Source organism: Cyanidioschyzon merolae, chromosome 19 (assembly GCF_000091205.1).
Source record: "Cyanidioschyzon merolae strain 10D DNA, chromosome 19, complete genome".
Taxonomy (NCBI): domain Eukaryota; phylum Rhodophyta; class Bangiophyceae; order Cyanidiales; family Cyanidiaceae; genus Cyanidioschyzon; species Cyanidioschyzon merolae.
In genome coordinates, this window is record NC_010145.1 from 318,890 (window position 1) to 337,921 (window position 19,032).

General features: G+C 53.1%; 6 protein-coding genes and 1 non-coding gene across 7 annotated transcripts, besides 1 other annotated feature; 3 read left to right on the plus strand and 4 right to left on the minus strand.

Annotated features, from left to right (window-relative positions):
- Positions 1 to 11: 11 nt before the first annotated feature.
- Positions 12 to 2,174, plus strand: CYME_CMS124C (valosin-containing protein; the record flags this gene model as incomplete). The annotated part of the gene is made up of 1 exon (XM_005538734.1): positions 12 to 2,174. The coding sequence occupies one exon, from the start codon at positions 12 to 14 to the stop codon at positions 2,172 to 2,174; it is 2,163 nt and encodes a 720-aa protein (XP_005538791.1).
- A 25-nt stretch (positions 2,175 to 2,199) lies between these two features.
- Positions 2,200 to 3,348, minus strand: CYME_CMS125C (alcohol dehydrogenase class III; the record flags this gene model as incomplete). Its single annotated transcript, XM_005538735.1, has 1 exon — positions 2,200 to 3,348. One exon carries the CDS (start codon positions 3,346 to 3,348, stop codon positions 2,200 to 2,202), a length of 1,149 nt encoding a protein of 382 aa, XP_005538792.1.
- A 166-nt stretch (positions 3,349 to 3,514) lies between these two features.
- CYME_CMS126T lies at positions 3,515 to 5,023 on the plus strand. The gene has a single exon (XR_002461653.1). It is a non-coding gene; the product is annotated as a hypothetical transcript (transcript).
- On the minus strand, positions 4,166 to 8,638 carry CYME_CMS127C (similar to nucleolar phosphoprotein; the record flags this gene model as incomplete). Its single annotated transcript, XM_005538736.1, has 1 exon — positions 4,166 to 8,638. One exon carries the CDS (start codon positions 8,636 to 8,638, stop codon positions 4,166 to 4,168), a length of 4,473 nt encoding a protein of 1,490 aa, XP_005538793.1.
- Positions 8,639 to 11,493: 2,855 nt separating this feature from the next.
- Positions 11,494 to 14,154, minus strand: CYME_CMS128C (ATP-dependent Clp protease, ATP-binding subunit ClpB; the record flags this gene model as incomplete). Its single annotated transcript, XM_005538737.1, has 1 exon — positions 11,494 to 14,154. One exon carries the CDS (start codon positions 14,152 to 14,154, stop codon positions 11,494 to 11,496), a length of 2,661 nt encoding a protein of 886 aa, XP_005538794.1.
- Positions 14,155 to 14,341: 187 nt separating this feature from the next.
- Positions 14,342 to 17,115: a sequence feature (repetitive element).
- An 87-nt stretch (positions 17,116 to 17,202) lies between these two features.
- CYME_CMS130C (probable signal peptidase I) lies at positions 17,203 to 17,910 on the plus strand (the record flags this gene model as incomplete). The annotated part of the gene is made up of 1 exon (XM_005538738.1): positions 17,203 to 17,910. The coding sequence occupies one exon, from the start codon at positions 17,203 to 17,205 to the stop codon at positions 17,908 to 17,910; it is 708 nt and encodes a 235-aa protein (XP_005538795.1).
- A 20-nt stretch (positions 17,911 to 17,930) lies between these two features.
- CYME_CMS131C (unknown protein for iron-sulfur cluster formation sufE) lies at positions 17,931 to 18,893 on the minus strand (the record flags this gene model as incomplete). The annotated part of the gene is made up of 1 exon (XM_005538739.1): positions 17,931 to 18,893. The coding sequence occupies one exon, from the start codon at positions 18,891 to 18,893 to the stop codon at positions 17,931 to 17,933; it is 963 nt and encodes a 320-aa protein (XP_005538796.1).
- Positions 18,894 to 19,032: the final 139 nt, after the last annotated feature.

Below are 19,032 nucleotides of genomic sequence, written 5' to 3' on the forward strand. Positions count from 1 at the left end.
TTCGGCAGTGTATGCCGTCGCAAACTTTAAGGCACTGGAGCGGGCGTGCCGACAGTCCAGAGTTTTTGAGTTTTGTCAGACAATTGGTAGAAGATCAAGGCGAAGTTGAGAAAACAAGTTTAGATCAGCTCGTAACCGAGATTTCCAAGGTCTTTGTTGGTTTCTCACGTCTGCCTACCCGGGCAAAGTTCCAGGCAGCCGCGAAAGCTCTTACGCTCGTGCAAAGTGTCGAACAGAACGTGAACACGGAGGTTTATCGTGCCGCAGGTTGCGCTCGCCTACCTTCCAAAGTTGGATCGCGGATCCCTGATGGTAACCACTTCGTCACTTCCGTTCAGGAGAGTTCCCGTGAGACGACAGCATCAGTAAAAAGGCACCGACAAGTAGACCCCAACATGCCCCATACGCCGCCGAGGGCGCCCTTAAGTCGGAGTTCTTTTTTAACTGCCCGCCCGAAACAACGATATGAAGACATCGGAGGTATCGAAAGCATACTGAGTCATATTCGTGAGCTTGTAGAATGGCCGCTTCGGTACACAGAGCTCTACAAACATCTCGGAGTTGATCCACCTCGAGGTGTGCTGCTTCACGGGCCCCCTGGCTGCGGTAAAACTCTCCTTGCCAATGCAATTGCCGGCGAGCTCGGTGTTCCGTTCTTGCGATTGTCGGCGCCAGAACTTATTGCGGGAATCTCGGGAGAATCAGAGCAACGTGTCCGTTCCTTATTTGACGAGGCGAAGTCGTTGGCGCCTTCACTTATCTTTATTGATGAAATCGATGCAGTCACATCAAGAAGAGAGACTTCCAGCAGAGAGATGCAAAATCGTGTTATCGCCCAGCTTCTTTCGTGTTTGGATTCTATATCTTTGCAGGAGACTGGCGACCGGTTGGTGATCGTTATCGGCGCAACAAACAGAGCTGAAGCACTAGACCCCGCTCTTCGACGCGCAGGACGATTTGACCGAGAAATTGAAATAGGGGCCCCTGATGAGGAAGCACGTGAAAAAATACTGCGGAATGTAACCAGGAGAATGCTTCTCTCCGAAGATTTCAACTTCAGAACGATTGCGCGCCGTACCGCCGGATACGTGGGTGCGGACCTCGCAGCACTGGCCACAGAAGCGGCGTCGACGGCGATAAGACGTATCGGAAATGACCTATTGCCGACTGATACCACAGTGAACGGCGCCGCCTCCGTGGATTTTGCCAATATAAGCATGTTGCGTATAACAATCGATGATTTCCTTGTTGCCATCGGAAAAGTTCAGCCCTCGGCGTTGCGTGAGGGATTCGCCACCGTGCCAGACGTTTCCTGGGAGGATATAGGAGCTCTGGATGACATCAGAGAGGAGCTCGAGATGGCTGTGATTGAGCCGCTTCGAGAACCGGAAAAGTTCGCGAGGTTCGGAATCGGAATCTCTGCTGGTGTGCTTCTGTATGGCCCGCCTGGGTGCGGGAAAACTTTGTTAGCCAAAGCAGTTGCAAATGAAAGCGGCGCCAACTTTATCTCCGTCAAAGGTCCGGAGCTTCTCGACAAGTACGTCGGTGAGAGTGAGCGCGCCGTCCGTCGACTTTTTCAGCGAGCCCGCTCCAGCGCACCATGCGTGATCTTTTTCGACGAATTGGATGCACTCGCGCCGCGAAGAGCATTCGGTAGCTTCGGTGCTTCAGCGAGCGCCGATAACGATGCCGGGGGAAGCAACGCTAGTGAAAGGCTAGTGAACCAGCTACTCACGGAGCTAGACGGCATGAATCCCCGCCGACAAGTTTTCGTCATTGCGGCAACGAATCGGCCGGACTTAATCGACGCGGCGATGCTCCGACCTGGACGTTTCGACAAACTTCTTTACGTTCCACTGCCAGACGAAACTGGAAGACATGCGATCCTGCAAACTGGCCTTCGGGGAATGCCCCTGGACTCCCGCGTGGACCTGAGAGCGGTTTCTGGTGCAACGAAAGGATTCTCCGGCGCAGACATTGCTGCACTCATTCGAGAAGCGGCTGTACGTGCACTGCGTTCTGAGGCGCCGGCGATCGGCGCTGAGCATTTTCGCAAGGCTCTCGAAAATATATTTCCGTCAGTGAGTCCCGGAGACGCCGCCCGTTACGATTCTATGAGGCAAAATTTACGCAGAGCAAGAGGGCACGTGAACGAAAATATTTTCACGATATGATTTGCTTGAATCTTGATGCCCATCTCTACGCGTCATCGTCCATCAAAATGATCGATCTTATGGAGCGTCCATTGTGCATTTCTTCGAACGCCCGATTGATATCATCCAATTTGTAGGTACCGGTGACATAGTCATCGATGTTAATCACGCCTTTCATGTACATATCTACGAGTTCTGGAAGCTGGGTTCGGCTTTTTGCACCGCCGAACGCGGTTCCCTTCCATGTGCGACCAGTCACAAGTTGGAATGGACGAGTACTGATTTCCTCACCGCTGGCAGCGACACCAATTATAACAGAAACGCCCCAACCTTTGTGGGATGCCTCTAGGGCCGCACGCATAGTCTTGACGTTGCCGATGGCCTCAAAAGTGTAATCTGGTCCACCATCGGTCATGTCGATGAGCACCTGCTGGATTGGTTTCTCTCCGAATTTCAATGGGTTAATGCACTCAGTTGCTCCGAGCTGTTTTGCTAAAGGGAACTTTGACTCGTTCGTATCCACGCCAATGATCCTGGACGCGCCTGCTATTCTTGCGCCCTGCACGACACTGAGCCCTACTCCGCCAAGACCAAACACTGCTACTGTGGAGCCCTGTTCAACCTTTGCCGTGTTAAGGACCGCACCGATACCAGTTGTTATCCCGCATCCGAGCAAGCATACCCGGTCTAGTGGCGCATCTTGGCGAATCTTCGCTACAGCTATCTCCGGCAAGACGATATACTGCGAAAAACAACTGCATCCCATGTAGTGAAATAGGCTGCGACCATTGCACGAATAGCGTGTCGTGCGATCCGGCATGAGCCCCTGGCCTTGGGTAACTCGAATCGCGCTGCAAAGATTTGTCTTCGTTGAGCGGCAGAACTTGCACTGACCACACTCTGGAATATAGCAAGGAATTATGTGGTCACCCGGCTTAACACTAGTAACACCTTCCCCAACAGATTCAACAATTGCTCCTCCCTCGTGACCGAGAATGACCGGAAATACGCCTTCCGGGTCGGCTCCTGACAACGTATATGCATCTGTATGGCAAACACCAGTAGCCACGACCTTTGCACGGACCTCCCCAGCCTTTGGAGGCTCCACTTCTATCTCCTCGATCGAAAGTGGTTGCCCTGGCTTCCAGGCAACAGCCGCTTTGCAGCGAATAACTTTCCCCTGGGTGCTTGACATATGAAGACAACAACGAAATTCGCAGACCACTAGCGACCAACTTGAATTACCAAACGGTGGGTACTCAGCGTACTAGACACTTGGACGAACGCTTCGCGGTCCTCGGAGCTCACAACAGAAGCTCACATGTCTGGAGCGCACACTGCCGTCTCAAAATGCAGCCGCCGTTGTGGCTGCACTGCACAAGCTTCACACCGGGCATTTGCGGCGACTAGAAAACGTAGAGGCTTTGAGGCAGCAAAGGAAAGAACAGAATATGACCGCTAACTAGCTATTCGCCAACACATTCTTCCCGCCTCTATCGTAAGGTTTTCAAGTGGGAAAAGGTTTTCGTAGTTCAGAAAGCTTACCTTCTATGCGCACCGTCCGGCTAGTGCTTCATGCTACCAGTGGCGGGTGCAGTGGCGCGACCTGATCAGCTCGTTTGCAAAGCAATTTCACCTGGGACTAGCAGTGGGTAGGCAGCGTATCTCCGTCACCGTGGTCTCGGTGGTCTCCTAGCATAACGCCTCGCGCTGCAGAAGGCAGCACGTCTTTCTACCCAGCTTGCTGGCTCCCAGAGTGACGATGAATCCCTATTCCGTGTCGGGTGAACGACGCCTCGAGCCGACACCCTCAGCGGCATGGCAGAGCCGTTCTGTCTTCGTGCTGCATTCGCGCTAGTGGTTTAGGCGCTCCGGAGGGTGCGCACGGTAGGATCGGCGCACGAGAGAATGTACGGAAAATTCCAAAGGCGGGCGTTTTCTCGTAGCTATTTAAAAAAGAGGCGAGAAAAGGAAGCACTTGAAGTGAGCTGTGAAGTTGCATCAAGACTACTTCAAGTATATGCATCGAACTTCATAGATCGTGGTTCTAGAGAAATCTTACCACAAAATGAACCGCTTCGTTTCCTCTTAGTTTTCATTTTGCGAAACGCTTTTCCTTGGTATGCGGAGAGTTCCGCCCAGGTTTTCTGGGCATGCTGATCTCTCGGGGTGGGATCAATGAGGGTAACATCCGAAGAAAAGAAACGTTCCTCTTGAATCCTCCGGAAAGGTGTGTTAGCCTGGGGGACTCTCTTCGCTCTGTCGGATTTTGGGGCAGCCTGTGGGTGAGGATTCAGCTTGGAGCTAGAGGCACCAGCCACGTCGCACTGACTTTTGTCACCAGAGCCTTCTACAATGATGCTTCCTGCTGAGTCATCTCTGGGGTCGGACAAAATGGTTTGCGTGGATGACTGACTTTTGCGCCCCATCGCAGACACGGGTTTCGTTACCCGAGGCGCCATATCAGTAGATTGCGCTAGCATTCCTGGATGGGAATCAATTTGTGATGCACTGAAAGCGCTCCCTATTTGTTCGTTTGAACTGCAAGCGCGCAGTCCATCAAATGCGATCCCATTTCCACCGTCTTCCATCGCTGCGCGCGGCTTGTATCTAGGATCCGCATCTTTGCTAGAGTGAAGTCTCTCTGGTTTCCTGAAACCTGCGCAAACGTTTGACTTTTGAGCTTTCGTATGGCAATTCTCAGTTAAGGAATGCCAGCTTGAACAAGGAGATCCGTGCTCTCTACGCGTTCGTTTGTCTAAAGGTTTCCCCGTATCTCTTTTCTGATGATTTTGGATCTGATTTGCACAGACTGGCAAGTCTCCTCCGTCTTGCGCATGAAACCGATATTGCTCTTCTAAAGAATCCCATTTCATCGTTTTGTTCTGGCCGACCATGAGGCTAGAGTTATGCGGTTTCGACGTATTCGAGGGTCCACACTGGACGTCGTCACTTATACATGATTCCGTAACAGCAGCCGGAGCTGAATCCGTGCCTATTAGTACTTTTCGCTGGGAAGTACGCTCAGTGCCTTCGGCAGGGTTCTGTGATTGAGCAACGTTCCCTTTCCGAGAGCTCGCATCCCTAGAAGCTCTGCCATTCGCGATTTCACTTCCAGCATGGTTTGTCCGAACCCCGCGATTCCGAGGGGCCTTGCCCTCACCTTCAGGGATGTGTTGCGTTGCATGTCGTCCTAATGGATTCCTTCCATGGAGCTCTCCATGAAAATATTGCGACCCGCTGGACGCAGCATTCCCTGTTCTCTGTTCCTGCACTTTCCCGGAAGCAAGATCTTCAGCATGGTAGCTGTTCATTTGCATTTTCATCTCACGCGATTCTAATGATGGACTTATTCCATCAGTATTACCATTCGCGAGAGATCCATTGATTTCATGATAATGCCTAGATGGCTCGCATGAGCTGCCTCCAGTGGAATGCACTGATATGTTATCATTTCTGTCACAATGAGATGCTATCAGCTGATGGTCTGAGGTGTTGGGAAGGGAATCCTGGAATCGTTCCTCTATCCTGCCAGGAGCCGTGCGACTTGCTGATATCTTTCCAGGCGGAACTGGTAAATTCGGCTCGCTGCTGGTTCCAAAGTCACTCATATTCATACGCGCTGAGCATCTACTGCAGCCGCTGCTCGATGACGACTCAGAAGTCGACTCCGAAGTGGAGGACGCAACACCTGCCGTCCTCGGTGGCACCTTTCGCGCCTCCGTAGCCTCTAGTGAGCTCGATGAGCTCGATGAGCTCGACGATGTTGCCGTCGACGCTAGCGCACGCTTCGCTGAGGCCCGATGTGGCGGTTGGACGCTCCCAGCGCGCCTTGTGACTCGCTCGCCGTCGCTCGATGACGACTCAGAAGTCGACTCCGAAGTGGAGGACGCAACACCTGCCGTCCTCGGTGGCACCTTTCGCGCCTCCGTAGCCTCTAGTGAGCTCGATGAGCTCGATGAGCTCGACGATGTTGCCGTCGACGCTAGCGCACGCTTCGCTGAGGCCCGATGTGGCGGTTGGACGCTCCCAGCGCGCCTTGTGACTCGCTCGCCGTCGCTCGATGACGACTCAGAAGTCGATTCCGAAGTGGAGGACGCAACACCTGCCGTCCTCGGTGGCACCTTCCGCGCTTCCGTAGCCTCTAGTGAGCTCGATGAGCTCGATGAGCTCGACGATGTTGCCGTCGACGCTAGCGCACGCTTCGCTGAGGCCCGATGTGGCGGTTGGACGCTCCCAGCGCGTCTTGTGACTCGCTCGCCGTCGCTCGACGACGACTCAGAAGTCGACTCCGAAGTGGAGGACGCAACACCTGCCGTCCTCGGTGGCACCTTTCGCGCCTCCGTAGCCTCTAGTGAGCTCGATGAGCTCGATGAGCTCGACGATGTTGCCGTCGACGCTAGCGCACGCTTCGCTGAGGCCCGATGTGGCGGTTGGACGCTCCCAGCGCGCCTTGTGACTCGCTCGCCGTCGCTCGATGACGACTCAGAAGTCGACTCCGAAGTGGAGGACGCAACACCTGCCGTCCTCGGTGGCACCTTTCGCGCTTCCGTAGCCTCTAGTGAGCTCGATGAGCTCGATGAGCTCGACGATGTTGCCGTCGACGCTAGCGCACGCTTCGCTGAGGCCCGATGTGGCGGTTGGACGCTCCCAGCGCGCCTTGTGACTCGCTCGCCGTCGCTCGATGACGACTCAGAAGTCGACTCCGAAGTGGAGGACGCAACACCTGCCGTCCTCGGTGGCACCTTTCGCGCCTCCGTAGCCTCTAGTGAGCTCGATGAGCTCGATGAGCTCGACGATGTTGCCGTCGACGCTAGCGCACGCTTCGCTGAGGCCCGATGTGGCGGTTGGACGCTCCCAGCGCGCCTTGTGACTCGCTCGCCGTCGCTCGATGACGACTCAGAAGTCGATTCCGAAGTGGAGGACGCAACACCTGCCGTCCTCGGTGGCACCTTTCGCGCCTCCGTAGCCTCTAGTGAGCTCGATGAGCTCGATGAGCTCGACGATGTTGCCGTCGACGCTAGCGCACGCATCGCTGAGGCCCGATGTGGCGGTTGGACGCTCCCAGCGCGCCTTGTGACTCGCTCGCCGTCGCTCGATGACGACTCAGAAGTCGATTCCGAAGTGGAGGACGCAACACCTGCCGTCCTCGGCGGCACCTTCCGCGCTTCCGCAGCCTCTAGTGAGCTCGATGAGCTCGATGAGCTCGACGATGTTGCCGTCGACGCTAGCGCACGCTTCGCTGAGGCCCGATGTGGCGGTTGGACGCTCCCAGCGCGCCTTGTGACTCGCTCGCCGTCGCTCGACGACGACTCAGAGGTCGACTCCGAAGTGGAGGACGCAACACCTGCCGTCCTCGGTGGCACCTTCCGCGCTTCCGTAGCCTCTAGTGAGCTCGATGAGCTCGACGATGTTGCCGTCGACGCTAGCGCACGCTTCGCTGAGGCCCGATGTGGCGGTTGGACGCTCCCAGCGCGCCTTGTGACTCGCTCGCTGTCGCTCGATGACGACTCAGAAGTCGACTCCGAAGTGGAGGACGCAACACCTGCCGTCCTCGGTGGCACCTTCCGCGCTTCCGCAGCCTCTAGTGAGCTCGATGAGCTCGATGAGCTCGACGATGTTGCCGTCGACGCTAGCGCACGCTTCGCTGAGGCCCGATGTGGCGGTTGGACGCTCCCAGCGCGCCTTGTGACTCGCTCGCCGTCGCTCGACGACGACTCAGAGGTCGACTCCACCAGGACCACAGATTCAGGAAGCAATTTCAGAGAAGATGATGAGAATACATCTGGTTGGGGTCGTTCATTATCTAAGACGCTGCCTTTTTTCCGGGGAAACGCCGACGCGTAGAATCGCGACTCGGCTGAGCCGACAGCACCGGAGTCTGCTCTCGCGCGCCTCTCACGCTCTTGTGGAGCTGACTCGTTTTTTGAGATCGCCACTGCTTCCGAGACAGCGCCCGGCCCACCAGAATCTGGAATAGACTGAGCAGGGGCCCTTACTGAAACCTTTTCACTTCGCCTTCGACCGGTTAGGGCCGCACCTGCGGCTGACAAACTCAATACAGGAGACACGCTCCATTTCGCATCTGTTTCAGAGGCCCATTTGTATGTCCGAGCGTCGATCCCACTTTCTTCCAGTAATCTTGCGTCTAACTCTTCTATTGCAAAGCTCAAGCGCTTTGATCTCTGTATCGAAAGTCCAGCAGTATGCGAACTGCTCGAGTCGCTTGAGTTGTCTGCAATTTCAGAGCTTGATTCGGCTCTATGAATAGTCGCATCACATTCGCAGCGTGCACGCTTCTTTGCAAGCTTTTCCGCTGATTCATGCGCCAAAGATTCAGCTGTCCGTTTTAAACCTACACTGTGAAGAAACTGAAACAGCGCACCGAGAAGGCCACTGTTTCGCAAACGACCTCCATGCAGTCGGGAATCGCCAGCTTCCTCTTCTGATAGGTGCTTGTCCCCTTGAGAACATTTTGATTCCATGACTTTCGGAACTATGATATCTCAAAAGGACGAGTATGTGCACGAAGTGCCTTCTGAACAGGTTTATGTACCTCCTAGGGTGACGTCGACTTGGTATGCACCGTCTACCAACGGCGATGTCGACGCCGACGTCTCCCGGCGACGCCGTCGCATGCTACCGGCGATCATCGGCGTGGGGCATATTGTTGCAAGACGTGAAGATCGGATGTTCAGCTAGAGCGCCTCTCCTGGAACATGCTCTAGAGGCAAAAGTAGCATTGCACTGCATCCGCCACATACGACGTCGTCTATCGGGACGTGATTGGGTGTGGAGGAATACGCATGCGCTTTTCGACTGTAGTCTAAGGTTCGGCGTCTTGTACGAAGCATCCTGTCTTTCTGCTGACTGCGGGCAGTGAAAGGTAGTCAACGAAATAGAGCTGCAGATCAGGCAAGCACTGGTCAGTTGTTCGTTCGTTCAAGCCTCTATACCCGTGCCAGACGAAACAGGAACACACTGATCCTCGTTCTGTTACCGTACGTCGATATTTTCCAAACCTTTGTCTAGAGTTACAGTGTAGATATGTGAAGTGGATCACCACTGACTTACAGATTCGTACGTATGTAAAGGATTCTCCGTCGCAATTTCGGTCTGGCTCCTTCGACTCCCTTCGGCCGGTACTTTTCCAGTCTAGGGATTCAAGATGATTCGCAACGCAATCGAACGAAGGCTGCTAGAGTAACAGATATCAGCATCCAACCCATGCGTACAGGCCTGTAAGCTTTTCTTTTGCAAACGTGTAGCGTGCAGGAATCACGCACCCTTCGTATGTTCGATCTGTCCGTTCCGAGGCGATTCTTGGGCGCGACAAGTTGCGTCGCTGTATTCACGACGACGAGAACTCGGCTTTAAGCCCTGACGACCTGCTCGCATACTCACTCCGCAGGTGTACTGAACGGATAAGGTCGAATAATCGAGTATGGTCGAAAGACATAATCTCCTCTTTTTTCGCCATCGAAGAAAAAGCATTCGACAGCATCAGCACGATACCTCTCAGGGAGTATGCTCCCAGATGCATGCGTCTCTTCTGTTTGCTTGGAAAAGTGTCTTGGGATAGGACTTCAGTCATCGCAGCAACAGCTGCCAGAGAAGGGTGCGTCACCGCTTGGGGCAAAGCGATTGCAGACGCAGCGGTGCAGTCGACTTGCTCCCCAGTCGGGATTTTCCTTCCGGTACCTGTTTTATCGAATGGAATGACGCATTCCAAACAAGCCCCAACTGGAAGGTGCGGAGTGCGTACGCGTATGCAACGGACAGTGTTCTCGACTAGGGGATCGCCCAGGAGAAGCCCCTGATCGTAAGGCACAGCAACGATGACGAAAACGGATGCAAACATCGCGGGGAGCGTATTTCTACAGATTAGCGGCATCTTCGGAGCTGCGAAGCTAGCCTCCATGCGCCAGAGAGCGGCCTTTGTAAGAGACGATGTTGCAGGCACGTGAGAACGCCTCAGGGCAGCCAAGCGTTGGCGCCGCTGCGCGGGCTTCACCGAGGCTCTCCACTACGGAGGTGCAAGCGGCGAGCGAAGCGCAGCTCGCAACTCGCGCCTGTCCGTGGTATGCGTGGACATTTACCGGAAGGCGCGAGCTCGGGACATTAGCGTTGCCATCAAATCCTTCGGCGCTCACACCCGAGCTGGATGGACCGGTGAAACTGGCGCACCTCAGACCGGAAATAAGAGAGAAAAAAGGGGTAGGCGCGGAAAAATCCCACAAATGCTTGTATTGTTAACAGTTGGATGATTTTCAAACTTTGTACTGCATGCTCGAGTCAGGTTTGCGGACCCGTTCCGTTTGACTCTAAGATGCGCGCGGACTCGGCGGCGGACGCGAAATGGTATACATCTTGAGAGCTTGAACAGAAACAATTAGATTCTTAACTTCCTGAGCGTCAAAATTTCCATTCGGGGCGGAATGATACCTCCCGCAGGAACGGCTGCTCGAACCTTCCGCTTTTTCGATTGCGGGTTCCCGGTCCCGCACTAGCGTTTCCCGTACTATCTTTTGACTAAGGAAACGCTGCTTGTGGTTCTGGTGCATGCTCCGCGATGGCTTACTGGGGTTCGCTTTTGGCCCACTGGTTGATGAATTCCCGAACCGAAATGTATTCTATCTAACACATGCTATACGTTAGAATTGCTGTAGCTGTCCCTAAATGCCTTCTTGCCATGCAATGATGATCAAATTCCTGCGGTAGTCTGGTAAAATCTGCACATGGCCAGTTCGTAAGAACATGGTCTTTTGGTCTTCTCACTTGATCAAGACAGCAAAGTCACGTAGGCTTGTGAAAAGCAATCATACGTAAGCGCCTTGATCCATGAATAGGTGACGAAAATCTCTCGTTTACAATGAAATGTCGAAAAATCCGGAAGAGATGATGATGTTGTGACGCACAGCTCTGCTATAATTTTGAGAAGCCTCATCTTATGATCAGCCGATTAACGGTTACACGCTGTTTTGCCGTCCCCTGGACTACGTGCGACTGCCTTGCGCTTATTCGGATTCTTGTTAGTTCAGTGTCATTTATTCTTGGCGATGGAGGCTAGCGTGGGGTCCAAAGTACCTCCGAAAGAACACTCTGGCTTGACGTGCCTATTACGCGCTCTTCTGAAGCTTGAGTACACCAGCGCTAACTTTTCCCTTGTATGCAATCCAGCACGATCGTTGCTGCACAGGAAAGGATCGAATTCGACGACGCGCAGTTCTCATTAGCAATTCGAAGGACTGTGCGGTTGGGATTTGTCCTGCGATCCGCATATCTATTTCAGGGGCATCTCGCCTGATGCAACACCAAAAGAGCAGCACCTGCTGCTGTGTTAAAGATCATGCTCTTCCTTTTTCGCCTCTCCAACGTCATGGTTTGGCTCGATTTCAAGCGTTGCCCCGCTCAAACTTTCCGCTTGTTTGCTAATGCGCACGCGAACATCTTCTCCGTGCCGCACTGTTCCCTGCAAAAGGTGGCGAGACAATGGCTCGAGAATTGCCCTCTGGATCACCCTTCTTAGCGGCCGTGCGCCATAGACAGGATCGTATCCATGTTCAACAAGCCACTGTATTACATCGTCGGAAATGTCTAGGCGGAGATCTGCTCGCTCGCGGAGTAGTTTCTGCAGCGCGTCAAGCTGTACACGAACCACATCTTTCAAGATTTCACGTCCAAGTCGATTGAACAAAATGATGTCATCAAGTCGGTTAATGAACTCCGGGGGAAAGAATTGCCGGACCTGAACCATGACTTCGTCACGTGCGAAGCTGCTCGGAACACCATCTGGCAGAGAGGCTAAAATATCTGCGCCGATATTACTCGTCATCACAATAATCGTGTTTCGGAAATCGACCGTTCTTCCTTGACCATCTGTAAGACGGCCATCGTCTAGAACTTGCAAAAGCACTGTACATACAGCCCGGTGAGCCTTTTCAAATTCGTCGAAAAGTACCAATTGATAGGGCCTGCGCCTCACCGACTCGGTGAGTTGTCCGCCCTCCTCGTAGCCGACGTAACCGGGTGGTGCACCAATGAGACGAGCGACTGAATGCCGTTCAGAGTACTCACTCATGTCCAGGCGACACATTGCATCGGGGCTGTCGAAAAGAAACTCAGCCAGACCTCTACAAAGTTCGGTTTTCCCCACGCCAGTGGGCCCTAGAAACAGAAATGATCCTATTGGTCGATTGTGAGCGTGAAGCCCTGCTCGCGAAAGACGAATAGCAGACGCGACCGTGCGGACGGCCTCAGGCTGCCCGACTACCCTCTTCGAGAGGTGATCTTCGAGATGCAGAAGTCTCTCTTTCTCGCTCGACATTAGCGCCTGAACCGGAATTCCTGTTGCTTTCGAGATCACTTGCAGAATATCTTTCTCAGTCACAGCCTCTGCTACGAGTTTGCCCGACGTTTCTGCCTCATTCTGAGCGACGTTTAACGTAGTCGCGGTCGTGCCTTGGGCGGAATCCGATAGCAGAATCGTTCGATGCTCAGCGGGAATGCGCGATTCAATCTCTGGTATCGTTTTGTACCGCAGCATCGCCACTTTCTCCCACTCGCCGCGTCGCTCAGCCATTTCCATCTCATGTAACGCCTTTTCCAACTCCTCTTTTGCTTGTTTCATCGCCTGCAGTTGAGCACGCTCACGTTCCCATTGGAGAGCCAGTTGTGACCGTTGGTGTTCAAGCTCCCTGACTTCTCCCTCGACTGCGCTCAGCCGCTTTCGCGAGACAGGGTCGCGCTCTAGGCGCAGTGCTTCTAGCTCGACACGCAGTCGGATCAAGCGGCGATCCAAATCGTCAATAGCTTCAGGTTTGCTCTCTTGCTGCATTTTCAGCCTTGCTGCGGCTTCATCAACCAAATCTATTGCCGAGTCAGGTAGTTTCCTCTCTGTCATGTAGCGATGTGCGTTCACTGCCGCAGCAACAAGAGCTCGATCCGCAATACGGACACCGTGATGCACTTCATAGCGATTGCGGAGGCCTCGCAAAATGTTGATCGTGTCTTCGACAGAGGGTTCTGCGACGAAAATCGGTTGAAATCTTCTCGCTAGTGCTGCATCCTTTTCGATATACTTGCGGTATTCAGCGAGGGTTGTCGCACCAACGCAGTGAAGATCGCCCCGGGCAAGCGCAGGCTTCAACAAGTTGCTCGCATCCAGGCTACCTTCGGCAGCACCAGCACCGACGAGCATATGCAACTCATCAATAAAAAGAATGACGCTTCCTTGGAGCTCCTCGACGTCTCGAAGCACACTGCGAAGCCGCTCTTCGAACTCTCCCCGAAACTTTGCCCCCGCAACGAGTGCGCCTAGATCCAGAGCTACTACGCGCTTATTCTTCAAGGACTCGGGGACGTCACCCCTCGCAATACGCTGCGCCAAACCCTCGACAACAGCCGTCTTGCCGACTCCCGGCTCACCTATAAGGACAGGGTTGTTCTTTGTTCGGCGCGATAGCACTTGGATTGTTCGGCGAATTTCCTCATCGCGCCCAATCACGGGATCAAGCCGATTCAGCGCAGCCGCGCTAGTAAGGTCTCGCCCGTACTTTTTCAGTGCTTCTCCAACTGGAACGTTTTCCGGATGCACCCAACCCGGCGGTTGTCCCGTCGCTCCGGTGCGATCGTTCGTGTGCCCCATTCCCGTGGCAAAACCCCTGATACCAACGACACGTTCCAAGTTCCTGCTGGAAACATTGAACCTGTTTAAAACGGCGCCACGCAAGCTCTCTAGCCTCCTGCACCGTTCCGACAACGCCAAGACGCCGGCCTGATGATTGAAAAACATAGTCAGGCGCCTTACAGAATGCCACCTTCGCAACGAACGGGACGCATGCAGCAGAGGCCCTGCAGGAGCATCCCCAACGAGCGCCCTCGGCCAACTCTCAGACCTGCCAACTGAAGTCCCGAGAAGGGCTGCCCCTCCCCAAGGCGCTTTCGACGAGTTCCTCAAGGTACGTAGCACTAGAGCCACCATTGTGACAGGAGACGTCATAGCGAAGCTGTACGGTCTAACTTGCGAACAAACCGCTCATTCCTTTTCTGGAACAATCTCGTGGTGGAGGTCAAAAATTGCGGGGCTCTGCGAGGCGCACTGGCCCCATGCCATATCCTATCTGGGGGGTATTGCAGCGCTCGGCGGATGCACGCTGATCTCGAGTGTCAAGCACGGTGCTGAGTTTGTGATGATGCAGGTATTTAGTTTTTGAGCGAGACTCATATTCATCGATACGTACTGTGTGTAATTTCACCGCGAATGGCGTGTTTCTTGTCGACAACTTCTGCATCAAAGCAAGTCATTGAGCTCGAAACTGGTAGGACTTGTGAGCTGTACGAGCGCCGTAAACATCGAACACCTTACTCTGGATTCAGCAGGACACTCCGGTTACGTGAAGCACCTGCTGGAGAGAAGGGTTCAGGGTCTAGTCCGGAAGAGCACGTGGATGCTTTCGGACGCGATCCAAAGAAGGAGGCAGAGGCCTGGAAGGAGACGGCGCGCGAGCTCCTAGAAACAGATACTGTGCAGGAAGCTATCCACAAGCACATCGAGCGGGAACATTCGGGAGCGCAAGACGCTCCTGTGGATGTAACGGAAAAGCCGCAGCAGAGCAACTAGTTTTAGAAGGACAACTAGGGGTTAGAAATAGATTTGGAATTTAGCAGTTAAGAGTTCCGAGCGCCTACGTGGATGCACATAGCTCTCGTTATTCCGCCCGGGACGTATGCTCGCCAGAGCCGTGTCGATGGGAAAAGGAACACGGAACTGCAAGCTCTGCTCCTGTCTTTGCATGTTTGGAAACTATAGATGTGCAGCCTCGGCACAGAAAGTGCGGCGCTCTTGGCTCACGGTTTCATACGACGTGTAAGAATTCTCAATCATATTTCTGGAGTGGCACCTTCGACGCTATGAAGCAGGAATTCGTTACATCAATGCCTGCAAGATGATTTTCGACACCTTCGAACAAGGGTCCGTAATATAACCAATACCATTATCTAGTCAATTCGCACAAGCCTCAATTGCTCTCCGTTCTTCACGTGCAGTATTCTCAAATCACGCGTTCTTCATGTTTTAGTCTTTCTTCTTCAAGGTACTTCGGGGGTTCTGCAATGTGCCCCGATGGATTGGTGAGGAACAACATGAGATGTCGACCTTTGACGACTTGTTCACAAGGTCATGCCGAAAGTCAGCTGAACCTTCCACGCCAAGTAATAAATTCTGTACGAAAGACATGTCCTTCTCTATTTGCAAATTACGAAGAAACCGTATTTTACAACAGCACAATGGTTCCCAGAGAATATGCTCCCAGCGGCTTTCGTCTCTTGTGCTTTAATGGAAACGGGTCTTGGACCCGGGCCTCTCTCGAAAAGGCATTTGGGCCATCGTCACTGCCATCACCAACGATCGGCAGCATGAACAGGCGAAAGAATTTTTCGACAAGAAGACATCACGCAGGGGAAAGAATGAAGCTTATGTGATCGGTTCGGCTATTCAAGAGTACCGTGCGGTCTTGGGGCTAGCGAATCTCGCAGAAAAGTCATCAGATATGAAAAAAAGGTGATGAAATGCGCTGTCCCCTCATCCTGCGCTATTTCTTGTTCTTTGACCGAGAACTCGAAGACAAGGCCGGAAAGGAGCTGGGTGTAGGAAAAAAAGAAGAGTCGGAGAGACAGAAGGCTGCCCTAATGGGGAAGCGCTTCAAGGTCGTTCCGTTATGCAACATCAAGTCATACTTTGTGACAATCAACTCCAGAGTCTATTTCGGCATCATGAGGGATATCTATGAGGAGTTCGGCGTAAACAGGGAGGAGTTCAGCGGCGAAAATCGGGACACGTACCGGAAGAGTATCTTCTATTTAAAAAGTGTCAAAACGAGCAAGCAAAAGAAATTCACATGGATGGTCGAAAGCGATGAAGTATCCATGTGTGTACACTTTCGGCGCTTGAAGGCGAATCGTCCTGTTCCGTCCTCGGCTTCGCCCCTGAGGAAGCATGCAGAAAAGAAAGAGGCGGATCCTGCTACGCAGAAAGTGCAGGATAACGACTTTGTCGTTGGCGCGGACCCAGGGGACACGAATATAATAGCCATCGCAGTATCGAAGCGTATGGTAGATGTGACTGACGGCAACTTACGTCATAAAGACATGCGTCTCTTAAAGTTCTCGAGAACGAGATATCACCGAGAATCGGGAATAATGAGTGCGAGGGAAAAAATTTAGGAAGAGAATTCAGGAGTGAAAGAGCGCCTGGAAGCTATGAGCGAGGTGACTAGCCGAAAAGCGGACTTTCGAGCTTTTCTGAAATTCATGGAAGTTCGCGTTGCTCTTTGGGAGGCGCTGTGGAAAGAGTATACAAAGCCACGATGGGCTCGTTTGTGAATGAGCTTGTACTGTGTGAAGCAGCGGGCATTCGCCAACTTTTTCAATGAGTTGAGTGCCTTGAAAGAGGACGAGAGTCAAAGGCACGTAGTAGCATTCGGAGCAGGGTGCTGGGCATCGAAAAAATGGTGTACACCAGCTCCAACGACGAGAACGTACAAGGAGCGTGCACGGCGTTTTGCCACAATACCAATAGATGAGTTCCAATCGTCCAGTATTCACCATGAGTTGGGATGTACACTTCAGACGGTCGAGATGGATTAGTGTCAGCGGCGCGGTGACGATATAAAACAGTACGGAGCGCTGACGGAAGAGCAAATGGAAAGGACGGCGAAAGTTCGAGGATTGCTTACGTTAGTGAGTACAACCACCGGGAGGAAACGTGTGAAGTTTGTGAACAGGGAATTTAACGCCGCCATCAATATAAGGAGATGTGCGGTGATGGAAATAAGACCTCCAGAGTTGACAAGAGTGAATTTTTGGGAGAACCTCTCAAATTATACGAGAAGAAATTGAAGCCAGTAGTAAGTGGCCAGTCTAAAAAGGCTGGGAAGCGTCTGCACATCGGCTGGAGACGTCTAGCGTAGAGCGCGAGGCGCGCAACTACTGCACCGCTGGTGGCAACGTCTGACTTTTGAGGCGTTCGTTATTGCCAGCGTTGGCTGTGATGGAGGGCCCGGAGGCAAACCCTTCGTGTTCAGAGGTCTTGACACCCTCAAGCGCACTGCCTAGAGCTGAAGCGACACGCACGGCGCTCGGGTGGTTCTGGTTCCGGGTGCGGACGTGTTTTGGACAAGGTGACGCTGCGACTCAAAAATTAGAGCAACGATCTTTCGTTCAGCGACTGTTACCTCTGTGCACACTAGTGCTCACTTTGTGCTTAGCGTTCACGCTTTGGAGGGCTTTGGTCCTGTGGACCTACTCCGAGTCCCCAGTCGTTGTGGTGCTCAGTGGCAGCATGGAGCCAGGTATTCACCGCGGGGATATCCTATTTCTTTACAACCGCACCGCAGCTGAAAGGCCTTTACGTGTCGGTGATATGGTTGTTTACAGTTTGCGTGACCGCAGTCTGCCGATAATCCATCGCATTATTGAAGTTCATAGACGAGCTTCCGAGAGCATAGGCGATGGCACAAGGGCATCAAACTCTAGTATCCTGGAATATTTCCTTACAAAAGGGGATAACAACTTCGGTGACGATCGAGGTCTCTACCCTGCTGACAAGAAATGGCTGCTACGCAGTGACGTCATTGGACGGGTTATCTTTACTATCCCGAAAGTTGGCATGCTGACGATCCTGATGAATACACACAAATGGTTAAAATACGCCCTGATAGGACTGCTGTCACTCACCCTGCTCTTCATATCAGAGTGAGTCAAAGAGGCAGGCCGCCCTTATGCAACTCCAGGGCCACTGTGTGCTTCAATCGGTGTGAGCGTTATGATGCTCAGTGCATGGATTCTTCTGGAATTAAGCTCCTCGCTCAAAAGAGCATAAACCAGCTTGTGTCGTTTCACCTCGGGCATGTCTTTGAAGGTATCGCTCACAATTTTGATTGTAAAATGCGTCTCGCCTCGTCGCTCATGGGCACCTTCGTGACCTCGATGCTTTGCGGAGTCATCACGAATTTCAATCAAGTCTGGTTTCAATACCTGAAGCTTGTTTTCGATGACCTCCTTCATGGATACCTTGCCATTTGCTGTGGACTGCATAGAGTTTGCCTCACCCATGCCGAGCATTCTGGCCTTTTCTTGCATTGTCCGTAGCATGTTCAGAAAACCGTTCGTACGGCCTGGAGTCAAACTCACACCCAGACCCGACTCTTTGATAAAGTCAGGCGTCACCGCACATACCTCTTCCACACTGTATCCACTGAGGCCTCGAATAAGGAAAGCAACAAGCCCCTTGGTAAGCTGTGAGTCAGAGTCACCAATAAACTCAACTTTGCCTTCCTTATCCAAGAAGGCATCTACGTGCACGACGCTGAGACAGCCCCGTACGCGGTTTGCGAGCACTCTGCGCTCGCGCGGAAACGGTGGCAGGGTCGACGCCATGTGCAAAAGCTGCTGAACCCTCAGCTTTTGGTCGCCAAGTTTCTTGAAGGCATCCACAAGCCCTTGGAGTTTTTCAGTTGTCCTGCTCTGTCCACTGTGGTTGCCGGGGTCCTCATTCCCACAGGCTCGCAAAAGAGCGAGTCTTGCCGTTCGCCGCCTTTGCGCCCGCACAAAGCGCGGCTGAGAGAAACTCGGACGCTCTCCAGAACTCGAACAACCTCGAAACCTTCTCTGGGTTCGCAGAGCAGTTGGATTACAGGCAAAAGCAGGACCTGAACAGCCGCCACCGCATAAGCGCGCCATAGTGGGTGCCTCACGAGAAAATAAGCGCGCTCCGCTTGACGAGTTTCAAGACAGAGTTTCTTTGTCGCAAAAATTTATACGCTACGATCCGAGGTCTTTCGCGAGGAGTCGCTGTCAAGAGACGCACCCCCAGCCGCGT